The following is a 15305-nucleotide window of genomic DNA, read 5'->3' as shown; positions in this document are numbered from 1 at the left end:
TTTCCTGTCACGTTATTCCTCCAAGTCTCTAACATCCTGTATAGCGCGTTTACATCTGCATTGAAAAGACTAACTAGCATCAGATTCTCGCATTTATCATCTGCTTTGGGGATCTAAATGATGAAGGCTCCTCTCTCAGGGAGATTATAAACAGAGATGTTTCCAAACATTTATCAAAGTTGTTCCTGCAGACTTCTTTTAAACTTTATGATACATCTCGCCGTCTCCCTTGAACTCAGTGAGACGCTTTTCACAGGCGACCCTGAACTTTCGAGTCACACCGACACTGTGTTTATTCTGTCCATTACGGTAAAAATGGCAGCACGGCGCGTGCTGTCTGCTGTATAAATGCGCAGAAATGGGGGTGTAACAGGGAGCTGCAGAAACCCAAAACAACCGAGGGGCTGGATTTACTTCACCAAAACTAAAAAACAGGCGATTACGGAAGTAATCCAGGGGGTTGCAAATCCACAAACCCGCCAACTGTGCAGACAGACTGTGGAGAAAACACGAGAGTCCGATGTTTAGCACCTTTTTCACAGCAGTGGTGAAACCCACGGAATGTTCCACACGGGAACAGCTGACTATAGGATGCCGCACTTAGCCTAACGAGATGTGAACATTACAAGGAAAATATCAGTGATCAGATGTTTGCATATTAACAATCAGGTAACTACGCTGCTCCTCTTTTTTTATTGCTTTGTCTCGGCTGAGTTTTGGAGATTTACGGTGCGTGTTTACGGGAGACGCTTGGACGGGTTATTAGGGTTGTCATCCTGCTCAACCTCCAGCCCCTCCTTGTTTTGCTGCTACCGAGAGCGATGTTGTAATGTTTACATTTAGTCTATATAGTTGCAAGCCGCCGCTGCTCTCCTTGGTCAGCTTCTCATTAGGTGCACACTTCTGGGAGCGTTCAGGAGACCAGATATGCTCCAGTGCTTTGCAGTGCAGCATTCAAAACAGACCAAGACATTATTTATTAACTCCTGCTGGACAGATTGGGCCTGAAATGTGGCTTAAAAAGGCCCAATAGAGCTTGATGGTCCTCATGTGCAGCACCACACAGTGTTTTGCAGCCGCTTTCAATGGCCTACAGAAACATAGCTGAGAGATGTCGTGTTAGAGCTTGATCCTGCAAGAGCAATATTACATAACTGTGTAGTCTACAGTAGGACACTGTGGCCTCAAGTGAGAGTCAAATAAGACTGTGGGCCACAGTCAGAGGCAGAGTCTTCTACAAAATAAACAAAACAAGTGCTACAATGTTTGTGTTGTTGAAGGGAAACAGGTCCTTGATACTTAAATGGTCAAATTAAGGAAAGAGATCATAATTTTCTGATTTTTCTGTACTTATCGAACGGCAGTGGCTAAAAAAGTTTGATCCTTTACTTCAGTAAAAGTAAGACGAGGACAGACAAGTGAAAGTCTTGCTTTATTTTTAGTAGTAAGAGTGTCAGCAACAGAATGCACTTAAAGTATTAAAGTACTCATGCTGAATCTGAATATTACTGGATCATTATTAATAATGCATTAATATGGACTTTAAAGGGGCACTGTGGAACTTTTCACTCATATAGTCACCCCACCATAACTCAAAACACAGGCCCTCTTAGCTTCAATGTTTACAAATACAAACATAAACAAATGGCTTTAAAGTACATATAAAACTGTTAGTCTATGTATTAAGAGCTCTCGCTTGTTGTTTACTTATAGGCCTGTAAAAAAGTTCCCCTTTGTTGGAGGAGTTGGAGCTACAATGTTAATAGCTTTTTATACTGCTGGGTAGTTTACTGTAACAATGCATCATATTGTATGAACTGTTTTAGTAGTTACTTGCACAATATTACCTGCAGAAACATAAAAATAATAAACTTTATTTATATAGCACTTTTCAAAAGCACAGTTATGAAGTGCTTTACAGAACAAGATAAAATAATGCACACAGAACCTAAGACCTAATAAAACAGTGGGTCGTAAAACCAGGTAAAATAAGTGATAGAAAGCAGACCTTCCTGTAAAAGTGTGTTTTCCTCAGGGAGGGGGTTCCACAGAATATAACTATAAAGTAGCATAAAATATACTACATATATAAAAGTACTATAAAGTACAAGTATCCCAAAATTACACAGGAACAGTGCCTGAGTTAATGTACCTAGTTACTTTCCGCCACTTGTGACTGTTGTTTAAAAAATCACTGCATGTATCTGTGCTGTGGATGGGAGACCAGGGGAAACAAGGTCAGGGTATGATTATGCTAACTCTAAGCTTTAGGGACGTTTAGTTAAAAAGTGTTGCTCACAGTTTTTGGTGACCTCTTTTTTGATCACGAGCAACAAACAACAAGAGGAACTGCTTGTTTTGATTCACTGTAGCAAAGACTGTCTGGTTGTCTACTGTCTGTGTTTGCTGCACGCTGATTGGTCGCTCCGCGGAGGGGGCGTGGCTTCGTCATAACAATGCATTTCAAGGAACATACACGCGCCAAGGAATGTTTTCTGTCGCTGGGTCACTAACGTTATCTGTCGAGACGTTTAACGGTCAGTCCTGCTCAGGTGAACGCTGCCGTTAACGGACAGGTGGTTACCAAGGTTTCCGGAGAACACGGTTAGCTCATGCAGCAGTCGGAAGCGTGTGTTAGCAGGCTAGCGTTAGCAAGCTAGTAGCAGCTCCGTCCGACATTGTCAGAAATCTGTTGAGAGGAGACAGCAGGCGATTTATAGTCAGGTAACTGTTAACGTCACTGTCCATCTGGGGCTGGTGGTCGCTTAGAAGAGTCCACGAGAGGATAACTTGATGGGACACGACGTTTCGGAGGCTCAAACACCTGCCGTCTCCCCTCCTCACCAAGCAAGCAAACTCGCTCAGAAAGTAAGATGTGGGCTCTGTTGTTAGCCAAACCTGTCCGCACAACGCTGGTGTCTGTCTGCTGTTTTACCTGGGAAGAATGTGGAGTGATAAATGAGTTAATGTCCTAACTTTGTCCTAGCATGCAGGCCAAACAGTTTGCTAACAGCAGTAATCTGCAGCTGATCAGTCCTTCTGTGCTTGGACAAAGCGTTAGCCTAGCTTGGCTAAAATTAGCTGCTCTCCTTCAACAGGGGACGTCGGATTTGCCCCAGCAATGAGAAACCAACGATTGCCACAACGATAATGTTTGTTATTTCCTCAGTGTTGTGTGCAGGGCTTCGTATTAAACTTGTTAGACACGGTGTAAAGGGACAGTGGCCTCATTAAATTGCAGGGTAGCTAGCGGTCCCGCTTGCCTACCATATCTTTTGTTGTTGCTTTGTCTTTTGAGCACATGGCTTTCCATGTTTTTGTCCAGGCAGGCTACAGCGACCCCTATTAAGTCTGTCCCCGAATTTACCGCATTAATTACACTGTTGAATTCACACTATGTAGGCATTTTAGTTAAGCTGAACATAGGTAATGGTCTTTGTAATTCCCTTAATTTAAAAATATAACTAAGGGACGTTTGTGACATGTTTCTTGATTAGAAACGACATCAGTTTAGTTAGTGGCCTAAATCCGGATCAGTCTAATCAGGCACCTGTGGCAATGTATAGTTATTTGTCTCATATTTTGTGAGAACACTGTGTTTTTGTGCTTTCAATAGCATGGATCTTTCAAGTATTTGTTCCATTGATAAAGTAGTGATTAAATGTCTGAATATTTAAGTTTTGTTTAAAAACGCAAAGTTCTCATCATAGGAAGGACATTTTATTTCACAACAGAGAAAAGGCAAATGTGGAGTTATACAGATAAATTACCAGAGGACTTTTTTTGAGCTAGAAATGGGGGTGAACTGGTCTTGCAGACCAACTGTGTTGATGTGTAGACAACGTTGGCATTAGTCACATTGAAAATATAGGAATGTTCTGTAACGCATGTGCTGAATTTCAGTAAGAGTGATCTATGCCATTTTTAATTAAATATAATTATAATATGTTACATTTTCTCAAATACTAAAGCCATACATTGCTTATTCCAGGGTATTTAATCAGTGAATTGGGTTATTCAAGATTTACCCTAAACTGGAAAGTAGAGGACTTGTCAACAAAGTGAGGTTCAGATACCTTGAGTGATCCTCAGAAAAATGGTCAACAGTTTAAACTTACTATTAATTCAATTACTTGAAATATAATTTAGTTTATAATAATGTAACATATCTAATCTCACTGGGTGTGTGGATCTGAAAATGTAACTGCCACTGTACACGTTTCACTTGATATCTGGTATATTTCAGTTGGAAAGAATGAGTAAAAGTAAGATGTTTTCCCTGATGACATACTGAAATGATTAGACTGTGCTTGGCTGGCCGATAGTTAAAGGATATACAAAAGTGAGTTCTGTAGTTGAAAACGTGGATTTCTGAATTTGTCAATTTGTGTCTTTGCAGGGTTGAGACAATCAGAGGCAACATACAAGTGCCTCCACTGTACGGTTTCCTTTCCCATAGTGTGACTCGTCTGCACGACGTCACCAATGCGACCATGGGAAATAGCAGTAAATAGGCTGCCACCAACAGCCCCCTTAAACCCGAGGAGGTTCCTTGGAGAGCCCTGCAACGCCCCAGTGCATCTCAGGAGAAGGTAAAAGCTCTGCCTTGCCTTTCCGCATGACATTTTCCTTTCCACTATCTAACTTAGAAATATATAAATTGTGATGCTTTTAACAGCAGCCAAATGTCAGGTTAGTGTGACTCATGGTGCCTTACCCCCGCAGCAGAAAAAAGACACCTTTCTTTGACACACATACAGTCCATGCAGTAGTCATTGGATGTAATCGTTAGTGCAACCGTAGCGTATATTGTTAGACTATTTTGACAGAATAAAAGTTCACCACATATTGGTTATAAACACATATGACAGTAGAGCAAAAGAAACAAAGCGTAGTGACTTTTTAAAGCAGTGACTCTGCTATGATGTTGAGCTTGTTAAAGGGTTTTTTTGTGACAAATTAAAAAATGTGTATATTAGGGGTGGGACAAAATGTCAACATGGCAATTTGTTGTTTCACTTCCTCTTGCAATATGACTACAGATATGCTGGCACCATATCGATATTTTTATTAAAACATGCAGATTCCCCTACCAGTTTGACTTTCCAGAGTCACTAATTCATAACTCCTTGTGGTGTAAACTTGTGAGCCAAACTAAAGTGAGCCAGGTGTGTCCTTCCTTTAAACCTTTTAACTCCAGAACTGTTCAGTTTCCGAGCAGTCCGGCCTTTTGCCAGGTTATGGGTATTTTTAAGACTGTTCACTTTTTAAAGCATTGTTTCATCCTAGTTCATTTAAATTTTCATCAAATTTAGCTTAATTGACACAACAAAGCAGTGAAGGAAAAAAAGGTTCCTGCACTTTGCCTTTTTAGTTTTTTTTTAAAAATACTTCAGTTAGACAGACATCGTGATTTATTATTAGACGATTGTCTTGCAAACTACCGATTATCGCAGAATTGCAGTATCATGATACGATTGTTATTGTGAATCATATTTTGAGATATTCTTTGATTTTCACCACTAATACACATACCTGTTTCATAAATATCACATCTTTAAGGCAGATTTTTATTGACACATCTCTGTGTGGATAAGCAGAACACCTAGAATATCACATGTGAGAGGTAATTTCGAGGAGTGTGTTAATGGACATAATGTATTGAATTGTCTTAGTCAATACTTTTTCTGTATGATGTTACAGCCCACCAGTGAGACACCAGTGGGGGAGACGAGACAGACCTGTACTGCACAGTTCCCTGGTCCAGGATGAGAACTTCCATCATCTGCTTTTCTCCCAACATCATCAACAGGTTTCTTTAGATGACTCCAGACAATACAGCCACACCAGCACAGCACCACGCATGCTTCACCCTGCTGCTCACCTGCCCCAGCAGAGCCCCATCATGGTGGATCTACACGACCAGGTAACAGAACAGCCGTGATGGGTAACGAAGTTCTGACGTTTATCAAACATGATTTGCTGTCTTGTCAGACCACATGTCTGTCATCCTCAGTAATGTGCTTTTCTGTGATTTAAAATTAAACATTCTGGTGCTGCGTAACTGTGTAATGAGTTCATTTTGGGAGAAAGGCTTCTGTTTTAGCCAGATTGTGGAGTCACACCATCTCTCCCCCCGCCCCACTTCTCTCCGTAAAAGATGCACCAGGGATCAGTTCCAATATCATACACTGTTACGACGGTGACGACCCATGGATTTCCCATCCACACCGGGCAGCCCCTTCCAGGGTGCAACACTCAGCAGCTCCCAGCATGCTCGGTAATGTTCAGCGGACAGCTCTCTCTGCTCTGCTGCCTTCCTCCTCCTGTGAGTTTGAAAAGGAAGAGCCCAAATGTCAGTGGCATCCATGTAGCACACCATACCAGCCATGCAATCTGTTACTGTTCATGACTAACCAATAAGCTGCTGCTGTCACTGTGCAGGATGTGTGGTTCATGTTAGCACAAACATTAGGAACAGTTAAGCAACATTAGGTTCTGGTGCACATTTAGTTTCTTTGTGGAATCACGTCGCAGAATAGTAATTAGTGTGTGTTGTGGCAATACTGTCAGTGCTGTGGTTTTATGTAATGATCGCTTCTGTTCACTCCATGCTTACAAAATGCTTTCACTGTAACCGCCTTACTGCAAATATAAGGAGCAAACTGCTTTGATTAGGTGGAGGCTTCTGAAGTGTTTAGTTTGATTGTTGTTAAAATATAAAGGACATTGACTTACATAAATTAATATCACTTCCTGTATTGTTTTCTCTCCTCAGCTCATACAGGCATGTACCATGCAGCATATGCCAGTGTCTTATCAAGCCTTTCCACCCCTGATCTCCAGCGAACATTTTGTATTGCACCCAAACCCATCTGTACCCCCCCACCAGCCACCGCACCTTACTCCGTTGAGCCAGTTTGTCCCTTTACAGCCTCAACACCCACGCATGGTGAGTAGTCCACATCATATGCACGTTTATCAATGAAAACACAGAACAGTTGATGTAGAGTGTAAAGACTGGTTTGTTACAATGCATTCATATGTCAGGACTAACAACAACATCTTTTTCTGCGCATCTCTCTGTCCTCTCAGCCTCTACAGAGGGTAGAAAATGAAGTTGACCTAAGAGGGGACCAGCACCCATTAGGGACCTTCTCCTACCCTCCCTCTCATCACCCACCAGCGCTGCCTCCTTCTCTGCCCTTACAGTATCTTCCTCAAGAGCCTCTGCATCAGGAGCTTCCCTTTGGAGTGGTAAGACAGCCTCTGAGACAGTCTTCGACCTTTATTTCCCAGGGAACTTGACGCTGCACTTATTATCCAGAGTAGAAGATGGAAAGGCCTTTGACAAAAGAAAAGCTGCTGTTACTCACAAAGCAAACACATCAGAGAAGCTTATCTCACCCATGTTAACTTTAATATATCAAAGTAATAATAATATAATGTCTTTTGTGTCTAAAGTCTGGCAGTTAAGGAAAAGTTTTACTTGTTTTTTTTATTCATGCAAAATAAACTAATATAAAGTATTTGGCGCAATCAAATGTGAAAAAGGTTTGGGATCCACTGTCCTAACCAGAACTGTCAACTGCTAGTTGATATACAAGAACAATTACAACCTACCCCATTGAAAGTAACTCTTGCAGACCTCTCTCCATTTTGTCTCCTGGTTTGTTTACCCCTAGCCTCTGTTTACTTCCACATCCACGTGTGACGTAGCCACGTAGCCTACACTGCGTCATCCTCTGATGAAATTCTGCTTTACATAGCCTAGTTCATTCGCTCAAAACAGTTAATGGAAACACACCATTTTATTATTTATTTTTCTAATTCGCCTGATATTTTATGGTCACATGTCTAATGTGCTGTTGTTTAGGTTTTTTACTTTCTTTACTCACCAAGAATTTCTTACTTTTCTAAAACCTGCTGTCGTTCTAAAGTCATATGGAGGAAGAACATTCACATAAATCACAGACTTCTGTTCCCTTAAACTCTGTGTGTTTCTCCTCAGCCATATCCCCACATGCTGCCCCGGCGAGTGAGTGGACAGAGATACAGGTTGCAGCAACCTCTCCCCCCTCCTCCTCCACCTCCATCTTACTACCCAGGCTTCCTCCCTTACTTCTTGTGAGTACCTACAATAAAAGCACCATATTTGATAAAGTAAAGCAGCCATAATAATGTGGTTATTTACTTGAATGTAAATAGTTCTCTTCATCTCTGCTTTTCAAAAGTGAAATGAGTGAAGCGGCAGTACAGAAACGATGATTTTCTCTAGTTACCACTCCGTGCTGGTAAAAGCTTAGAATCACAGAGAAGTTGATTGTGTTCATGCCTGCTAAACAAGTTATGCTTCTCTCTCCTCTCAGGTCAATGCTTCCTGTGCCTCCAACAGCAGTGGGCCCAGCCATCAGTCTAGACCTGGATGTGGACGATGTGGAAATGGAAAATTATGAGGTGAGTGTGCTGGTTTGTGGAAAAACAAAATCTTTGTTTCACATGCTGAATACACAGTGTATACCAAAGATTTGGAGCTCTCTGAAAAGAACTAAGTCCCCATTAATTAAGTCACAAGTGTTCAATTTATTGTAATTCGCTGGATATGACAATGAATTTCATGTTAAAATGCTGATGGTTGATCATGACATGAAACATTTAAATGGAGCCTGATGTGTCGGTTTGCCGATGTTGGCCTATCACAGTTAAATGTACGAGTGTATATGTTGCCTGATATGCACTGATATAAAAACCCTTTTTATTTAGAGATGATAATGCAGAAAAATATGCTTGGGATAATTGAAGATTATTAAACTCCCATTGATGTTTACTGTGTCAGTGCACAAACAAGAGTTTGATAACCATACTGAGGGATGGTTGCAAAAAATGTGTCCATCTTAACTTTCTGCTTACTAATATCAGCATCGGCCTCAAAGATCGAGAATAGGTCATGCTTCATATTTAACAATTCAAGTAGTAGTACATTACTCATTATGTAGGATTTTCACCTTGTGGAATTCATGTAAATGTGTAAAAAGTGTAAAAGTTTCACATGTACACTAAAGTTAGCAGTTCTTATATGGGGTCATAAATCTAAAAGCAGATGGCACCAGACATCCAGAAAAGCTTAACTCTTTCCTTTTTCTCCCCACTATATCTCTAAGATTACAGGTGTAACTACAAATTATTTGGTGGTACATGTCGGTGTCATTGTATGACAGACCCAAAACATCATCAGCATCTCTTTCTTCTTGTAGGCATTATTGAATCTGGCAGAGAGGTTGGGTGAAGCGAAACCACGTGGACTCACTAAAGCAGACATAGAGCAACTTCCGTCCTACAGATTCAACTCAGAGAATCATCTATCTGAACAAACGCTGTAAGCTTTTCTTCAATTTTTTAAAACAAACGACTTGTTTTTAGTCTACAGATGTATCTACATCCCAGTAACCTTTTTATCTTTCTTCCTTTTTTCTCCCTCAGGTGTGTTGTGTGCTTTAGTGACTTTGAGTGTAGGCAGCTACTTCGGGTATTACCTTGTAACCACGAATTCCACGCCAAGTGTGTGGATAAATGGTTAAAGGTACGTGGATGCCATTTCAAAGTGTTTTCATTCTTCTGTATGAATATTGTGATACAGGGTGCTAACACATGCTGTTTCCGCCTGACTTCCAGACCAATCGCACTTGTCCTATCTGCCGAGCCGATGCCTCGGACGTACACCGGGAGGTGGAGTGAGGACTGTCTCTGTCTCTGAGTGCTGAACTGGAAAACTGCACACACCAGAGTCTGTCCCAAAACTGGGGACACCTGCCACCCAACCTGCGTCCTCCAGTAAATCTAGCTTGCCCATCCACCACTCCTGCCCCTTCCTAAATAATAAGCAATCCAGGATTGTTTCTGGAGCCTGTTGTACCTCTGCTGTGCTTCATTGTCCAAGTCTCATGAAACCCACTGCCTATCGCAGCCTATAGCCAGAGTTCTGGGATCGCCAGCCAGTTCTTTCTCTGCCCCCTCGTTGCAGATTCCAAAGATTTTCCCTACAATGCATTATTTGCTGCTTTTGTTTACAGGGTTTCATTTTTATTTAGTGGATTTGGTTGTGGTGTTCATGAATAGTGGGAGTCCTGCATTGGAAGAGGTGAGTCGGGAGCCTGGAGGATGATAGGCTGGACACCTTGTGCAATTAGCAGAAAAAAAAATAGGAATACTTCAACATGGATATCTGTGTTTGGAGGCGACACCTGACCATCATAGATGCATGTTTGTGTAGGTGTTGGGCAAAGTGACTTGTTAAAAATGTATGTTCTGCAATAATTTATTGATCATTTCAACAGTTTTACCCCTTTATTTGTTTTGGATTTGCCAATGCTATTGTGAAAGTGTGACTTGCTGTGGTTAAATGCAGATTCAGTTAAGCCTGAGGTTATGGACTGCAACTGTGGGGTGTCTTCTGCCCCAGATTATCCACTCTGGAACACAGATCTGTACAAAAGCAGTCATGGATTAATGGACTGCGTCTTTTCGAGGTCATCTGGCATAACGGCACAAGTGCTACATCCACCCTCCATGTCAGCATTGTTCCTCTGGCAAGTGTGTGTTTGTGTGTGTGTGTGTGTGCGTGTGTGTCTGCGTGCGTGCATATTGCGTGTGCGTGTATGTTTGTCCTGTTCACAGAGCCAATGCATTGTGTAACCACTGGATACAGGGCAGCATGCTAGGATTTGCATGAACTGTTGATTCAGACTAGCAATATTTTAATCAAGCATTGCCACCAAAATTATCAAATTTAAAGAAAAAGAAGAGACAAAGAAGCATACTAAAAGAACTGCTTGCTTATTCAGAAAGCGCCATGAGGGAAGACTAGCATGTGGTTTCCACCCTGACTGTGTTTAACGATGGGAGTCCTCGTCCGAAGGCTATGCTGATGCCATAGAGCTCTGGACGCCTGTGCAGAAAGCAATATGTGCAGTGAGTGGCGTGGCGGGTTTTAAACGAACTTTCCTTCCCTTTTAGGAAGACTGGGCTTTTTATTTCTTTGTTTGTGAGCCAAATCCAATATACAGATATAGCCTATACTGTTCAAGATTTCAGATCTGCCTTCTTATGACCTTGACAAGCACAAACCTATTACTAATCCTGAAAATACTTTGTCATTTCCACTTGTTTTAAAAGTATGTCGTTTTTAAAAAAAAAAAAAAAAAAAGGTTTATTTATTGGTTTTATCTAGAGAAAACGCATTGAAGGAAACGGTTGGAGCACTAACAAAGTTTGTGTATGGTATGTGTTATATTCTGGTAACTTGGTCGGGTCATTGTCTTAGGCCATGGTAATGGTGTTGTAAAAGAGCAACTGTATGTATAGCTTCAGTGTGAATGCTTTTAGATAAACGTTTGAAGACAGAAGAATGTTGAAAACCCTTGTAGAAGTCACTGGTGACGCTCCACGATACGCCAGCTTACTGTATCCCACAGTGATCAGGATGGGGTCCAAATGACGCAGAGCTGGAATGTTCAGTAGTGTAGAAGAAACACTGTTAGACTTCTAGTTCCCTGCTTGTGTTCACACTTAAAAAAAACAACCGGATACACTTGGGGTGGGAGGAAAAAGAGCAACAGACAGACTTTTGCTTTGCATTCACTCTTAACTGCCCCAGTAAGCACTAACAGGCCGTTGTTACCTTTTGCTTTTATGTGTAAAGGGATCTTGCCTTTTTCTTTACTTTTGTTTAAGTGAATGTGAGTCTTTGATGTGTGTGCCACCTTTTAAGAGAGAAAAAAAGAAGCCATTTAATGAGTTAAACCCACAGCTTTGAGAATTAACCTATGTGTACATATCTATTCGCTGGCATATATTGTAAGTTAAAATAAAAAAATCACTCAGGGCCTCTCGGTATATAAAAATAAAGGAGAACAGTCCATTTCAAATGGAACGGATGCCATGAAAAGGGTATATCTGAATTTAGTTTGGTCGTTTTCCTCAGACCATAAATAATTTAATGTAATCAATTATAATATTCTGTTTTGTCGGAAATAGTAGATATTACATCATTTAAAGACAGGCATGCAAGAAAAAAAGATCAGTAAATATGTTATTAGTATTCACTGAAAAGAGGCAATGTACACTGCAACTCATTACAAGTGTATTATTCAAACCTGTTTGACTTTCGTTCTTTTACTTGAACCATATGTTCAACATAGCGGTTGTGATCCCATTTCTAAACGTGCCGCGGTGCACAATATTCTACCTAATTCACTCCCAAATCTACTTCAGAGGTGTTTGCATGACTTTAAACAAAAAAAAAAAGTAAAACAAGTGTGATATAGTGGAGGATATCTCAAAATCTGGTGGGGACCTATTTAACAGTGCACAATATGCATGCTTGTCAACCAGATCCCAACTGATTTTTAGCTCTAGTTGGCTTTGGGTTCAGGGGGTTTGGATCTTAACGCTCAGCTGATAACTGCCATGCATTGTACTGCACACATTTGTAATAGAACTGAATGACTACAAGATTTTATTGCGCTAACTTCATTTTATAGGAAGAAAAAAAAAACTGGTCTTGAATCCAGGAATTCTTACATACATTGTGTTACTGTTATTGCCCTAACGACTGAAAATTACATGCTCTGAAACTACTGTAGTTTATCAAAAGCCATAGTGAAAAGGTGCTAGATGTTCTGCTTTTAGGTATGAAACTCACTCGCGTGAATGCAATAGTTTGTCATGGATCCCATGTATTCTTAAAGCATGTTATACTAATACCCCTAAACAATGTCAGTGAAAATCAATATAGTTTAAGGGATTTTAAAAAAAGAATAAAGTGTTGTCATACTTATTTCAGTGTAGTACTGTACCTGCCTATCAGGCTCTTGCTCTCAGTGTATCAATATCTTAAAATGTATTGTTCACATATAGATACCTTAATTCATGTTAATGTTAGCACTATTGTTTTTGGAGTTAATGAATATTTAATTGACAATATCCAGCTACCCTATGAAATAAAAAGAGAACCTCCCATTAAGGCCTAGGTAATGAGGTAACTTTTGATGACAACTGAGAATAGAGTCTTGTAGTCTTTCTGTTAAGAGTTATTGAATAATCTCACAGCTTGTGTGGTGCAAAAATGTGTTCCAATAAGCAGCTAAAATTTATTTAGGATTTGTGATTGATTGCTCCGTAGACGCCATTTATTGTTTACCAATGACTTTTGCTGTGGTGGGATAGTGGTTTACTGTTCTTACTCTCCCTGGCCTCTAGGGGTCCTTGCCTGAACACCAGACTACCCACCCGCCAACAGAGCCAGGGGCATGTGTTCTGTGTTAGGCAGATATTTTGCTTTGGTACTTGCACATTTACAGTTACCTCATTTTTTCCATGTTTGTATTGGGGGGTGGGGGGAGAAAACAACTAATATATATTATATATAGGAAATGGTTCTTATTAATGTTATAATTTTTCATTCCATTGGAATCATATTGTTTGTAGCATTTAACATAACTAGTTAGTGTATTATATATACATCTGTATACTGTTTGAAATTTTTAAGATTTGTACTTTTTTTAAATGAAAGTTGCTAGTTATGCTTTACCAAGTAGTGCAATCATATTTTTTTTTTTAATTGTTGTGGCTGATTTGAAAGGGTTGTTCACTAATAAATGTATGATGTATACCAATATCACACTCGTCTCCTTTGACTTAAGCTACTGTACCATGCACTTATTGTCAAATTCTGAGGTGACACCGATGCTTAAAATAACATTCTAGCTATTGCTGATTGTTTGTTCGTTTTTTTTTTTTTTCAGATATATTGTCCCACTTTTGTGTCAGGGGGAACACAAGCAGTCGCAAAACAAACTAGAACAACCGCTTGGCGGTTATATGCCCCCACTTTAAAGAAGGTAAAGCTCCTAAGAAGCTGTGGTACAAGGTCACTGTGACCTCACCATATGTAAGGTTGCAGTGACCTTTGACCTCCAAAAACTAATTGGTTCACCCTTGAGTCCAAGTGTAGGTTTGTGCCAAATTTGACAAAAATCCCTGTCCTCACAAGATTTGAGGTCACAGTGACCTTGACCTTTGACCTCCAAAATGTAATCAGAGTTGAGGTGGACATTTGTGCCAAGTTTGAAGAAACCCCCTGAAGGCATTTTGAGATGTTGCAAGAAATGTGACATTGCAGTGACCTTTGACCTTGGACCACCAACATGTAATCAGTTCATCCTTGAGTCAGAGTGGACGTGTGCAAAGTTTGAAGAAAACCCCTCAAAGCGTTCTTGAGATATTGTGTTTACAAGAACGGCCTGGACGTACGTAGGGACAGACGGAAAACATTCTGCCTCCAGCCCTGGCTATCGCTGGCGGAGGTTTTCAACCTTTAACAAAACAACCTTTATGCAACAAGTTATATGTATTAATCACTTTTATATTGGCCTTCTGTGAGCAGATTGTAACGTGGCATGAAAAACAACACCACGTGCCTGTGGACAATGTGTTGAAGTTGTTTAATGCTGCTGGAGCCCCTTTAAAGTTGAGGATGTTTAAAATCACATTTTGGCCAATGCTAATGTTTTTATTTTGTTTTTGTTGTTGCGCCTGTGCAAAATTGATCTCACACACCAGATATATATCAGACACTGCTGTCAGCAAATGTCATCTAAGTCGCTGATGCCAGTCAAAAGGCGAATATCAGGCGGTACCGATGTTCAGCTGATATTGGTGCATCCCTAATTAAATTGCCGGATCTAAAATCAGTGACACTATACCCTCAGTGTACTTGAAACATCACCCTTGTAGAAACCATTAAATAAGTTACTCCAGGATGTATCATGAACTCCTGATGCTGACTTTATGTGATTGGTCCAGCCTTTAAAGATCATCACTTAGGAAACGTTAATTCAGTCATATCGAAGTGTTTCATCTGAGAGGCTTCTTCAGTTCTGACTAACTGGAGGGGAGTTTGCAGGCTATAAAACTCTGTGTGGGAGTGTCCTTACAGAGTTGTTAAGGACTTGTGTGAACTCTGAGTTTCAGAGTCGTTAGGGCCACTTGTGGGTCGTTGACTTAACCGACCTTCATGTGGGTTGCTAGTGCTAGGTGGGCCCAGGTGTGAATGTTTGTTTAGCTTTCTGGGGAGAGAACTCAGTACAGCATTGTAGGTGGGTGATAAGTAATGTCTTAGGTCACCTCCTCTGTACAAAGAAGGTCGTTCCAGTTTGACAAAGATAGATTCTTTTACTCCTCGTTCAAACCATCTGTCTTCTCTTGCCAAGATGTTTACATTGTTGTCCTCAATTGAATGATTTTTC

At 40.5% G+C, this 15305-nt stretch overlaps 1 protein-coding gene across 3 annotated transcripts; it reads left to right on the top strand.

The window, feature by feature from the left end:
* The first annotated feature begins 510 nt into the window (after positions 1-510).
* On the top strand, positions 511-13675 carry rnf44 (ring finger protein 44). Of its 3 annotated transcripts, none has more exons than XM_084353776.1 (11): positions 511-669; positions 4400-4592; positions 5704-5926; positions 6161-6328; positions 6779-6952; positions 7096-7257; positions 8012-8127; positions 8370-8457; positions 9255-9376; positions 9481-9580; positions 9673-13675. In XM_084353776.1, exons 2-11 carry the CDS (start codon positions 4486-4488, stop codon positions 9733-9735), a joined length of 1323 nt encoding a protein of 440 aa, XP_084209902.1. In that variant the 5' UTR covers positions 511-669; positions 4400-4485; the 3' UTR covers positions 9736-13675. The 3 variants fall into 3 exon arrangements, with proteins under 3 accessions (XP_084209902.1, XP_084209901.1, XP_084209903.1); XM_084353775.1 differs by lacking the exon at positions 511-669 and adding an exon at positions 2457-2868; XM_084353777.1 differs by lacking the exon at positions 511-669 and adding an exon at positions 2458-2868 and having other exon boundaries at positions 6161-6280.
* Positions 13676-15305: the final 1630 nt, after the last annotated feature.

This window comes from Pagrus pagrus (assembly GCF_965226575.1).
Source record: "Pagrus pagrus genome assembly, chromosome: 5".
NCBI classification, from domain to species: Eukaryota; Metazoa; Chordata; class Actinopteri; order Spariformes; family Sparidae; genus Pagrus; species Pagrus pagrus.
Note: the sequence above shows the minus strand (reverse complement) of the source record. Positions and strands in the feature narration are given on the sequence as shown.

What these genes read in the sequence shown, in the direction of transcription:
- rnf44 (XM_084353776.1), top strand. Translation starts at nt 4,486, where the DNA reads ATGCGACCATGGGAAATAGCAGTAAATAGGCTGCCACCAACAGCCCCC. An exon ending in TGGTGGATCTACACGACCAG is followed by an intron (nt 5,927 to 6,160) that starts GTAACAGAACAG and finishes TCTCCGTAAAAG; the next exon opens with ATGCACCAGGGATCAGTTCC. An exon ending in CATCTATCTGAACAAACGCT is followed by an intron (nt 9,377 to 9,480) that starts GTAAGCTTTTCT and finishes TTTCTCCCTCAG; the next exon opens with GTGTGTTGTGTGCTTTAGTG.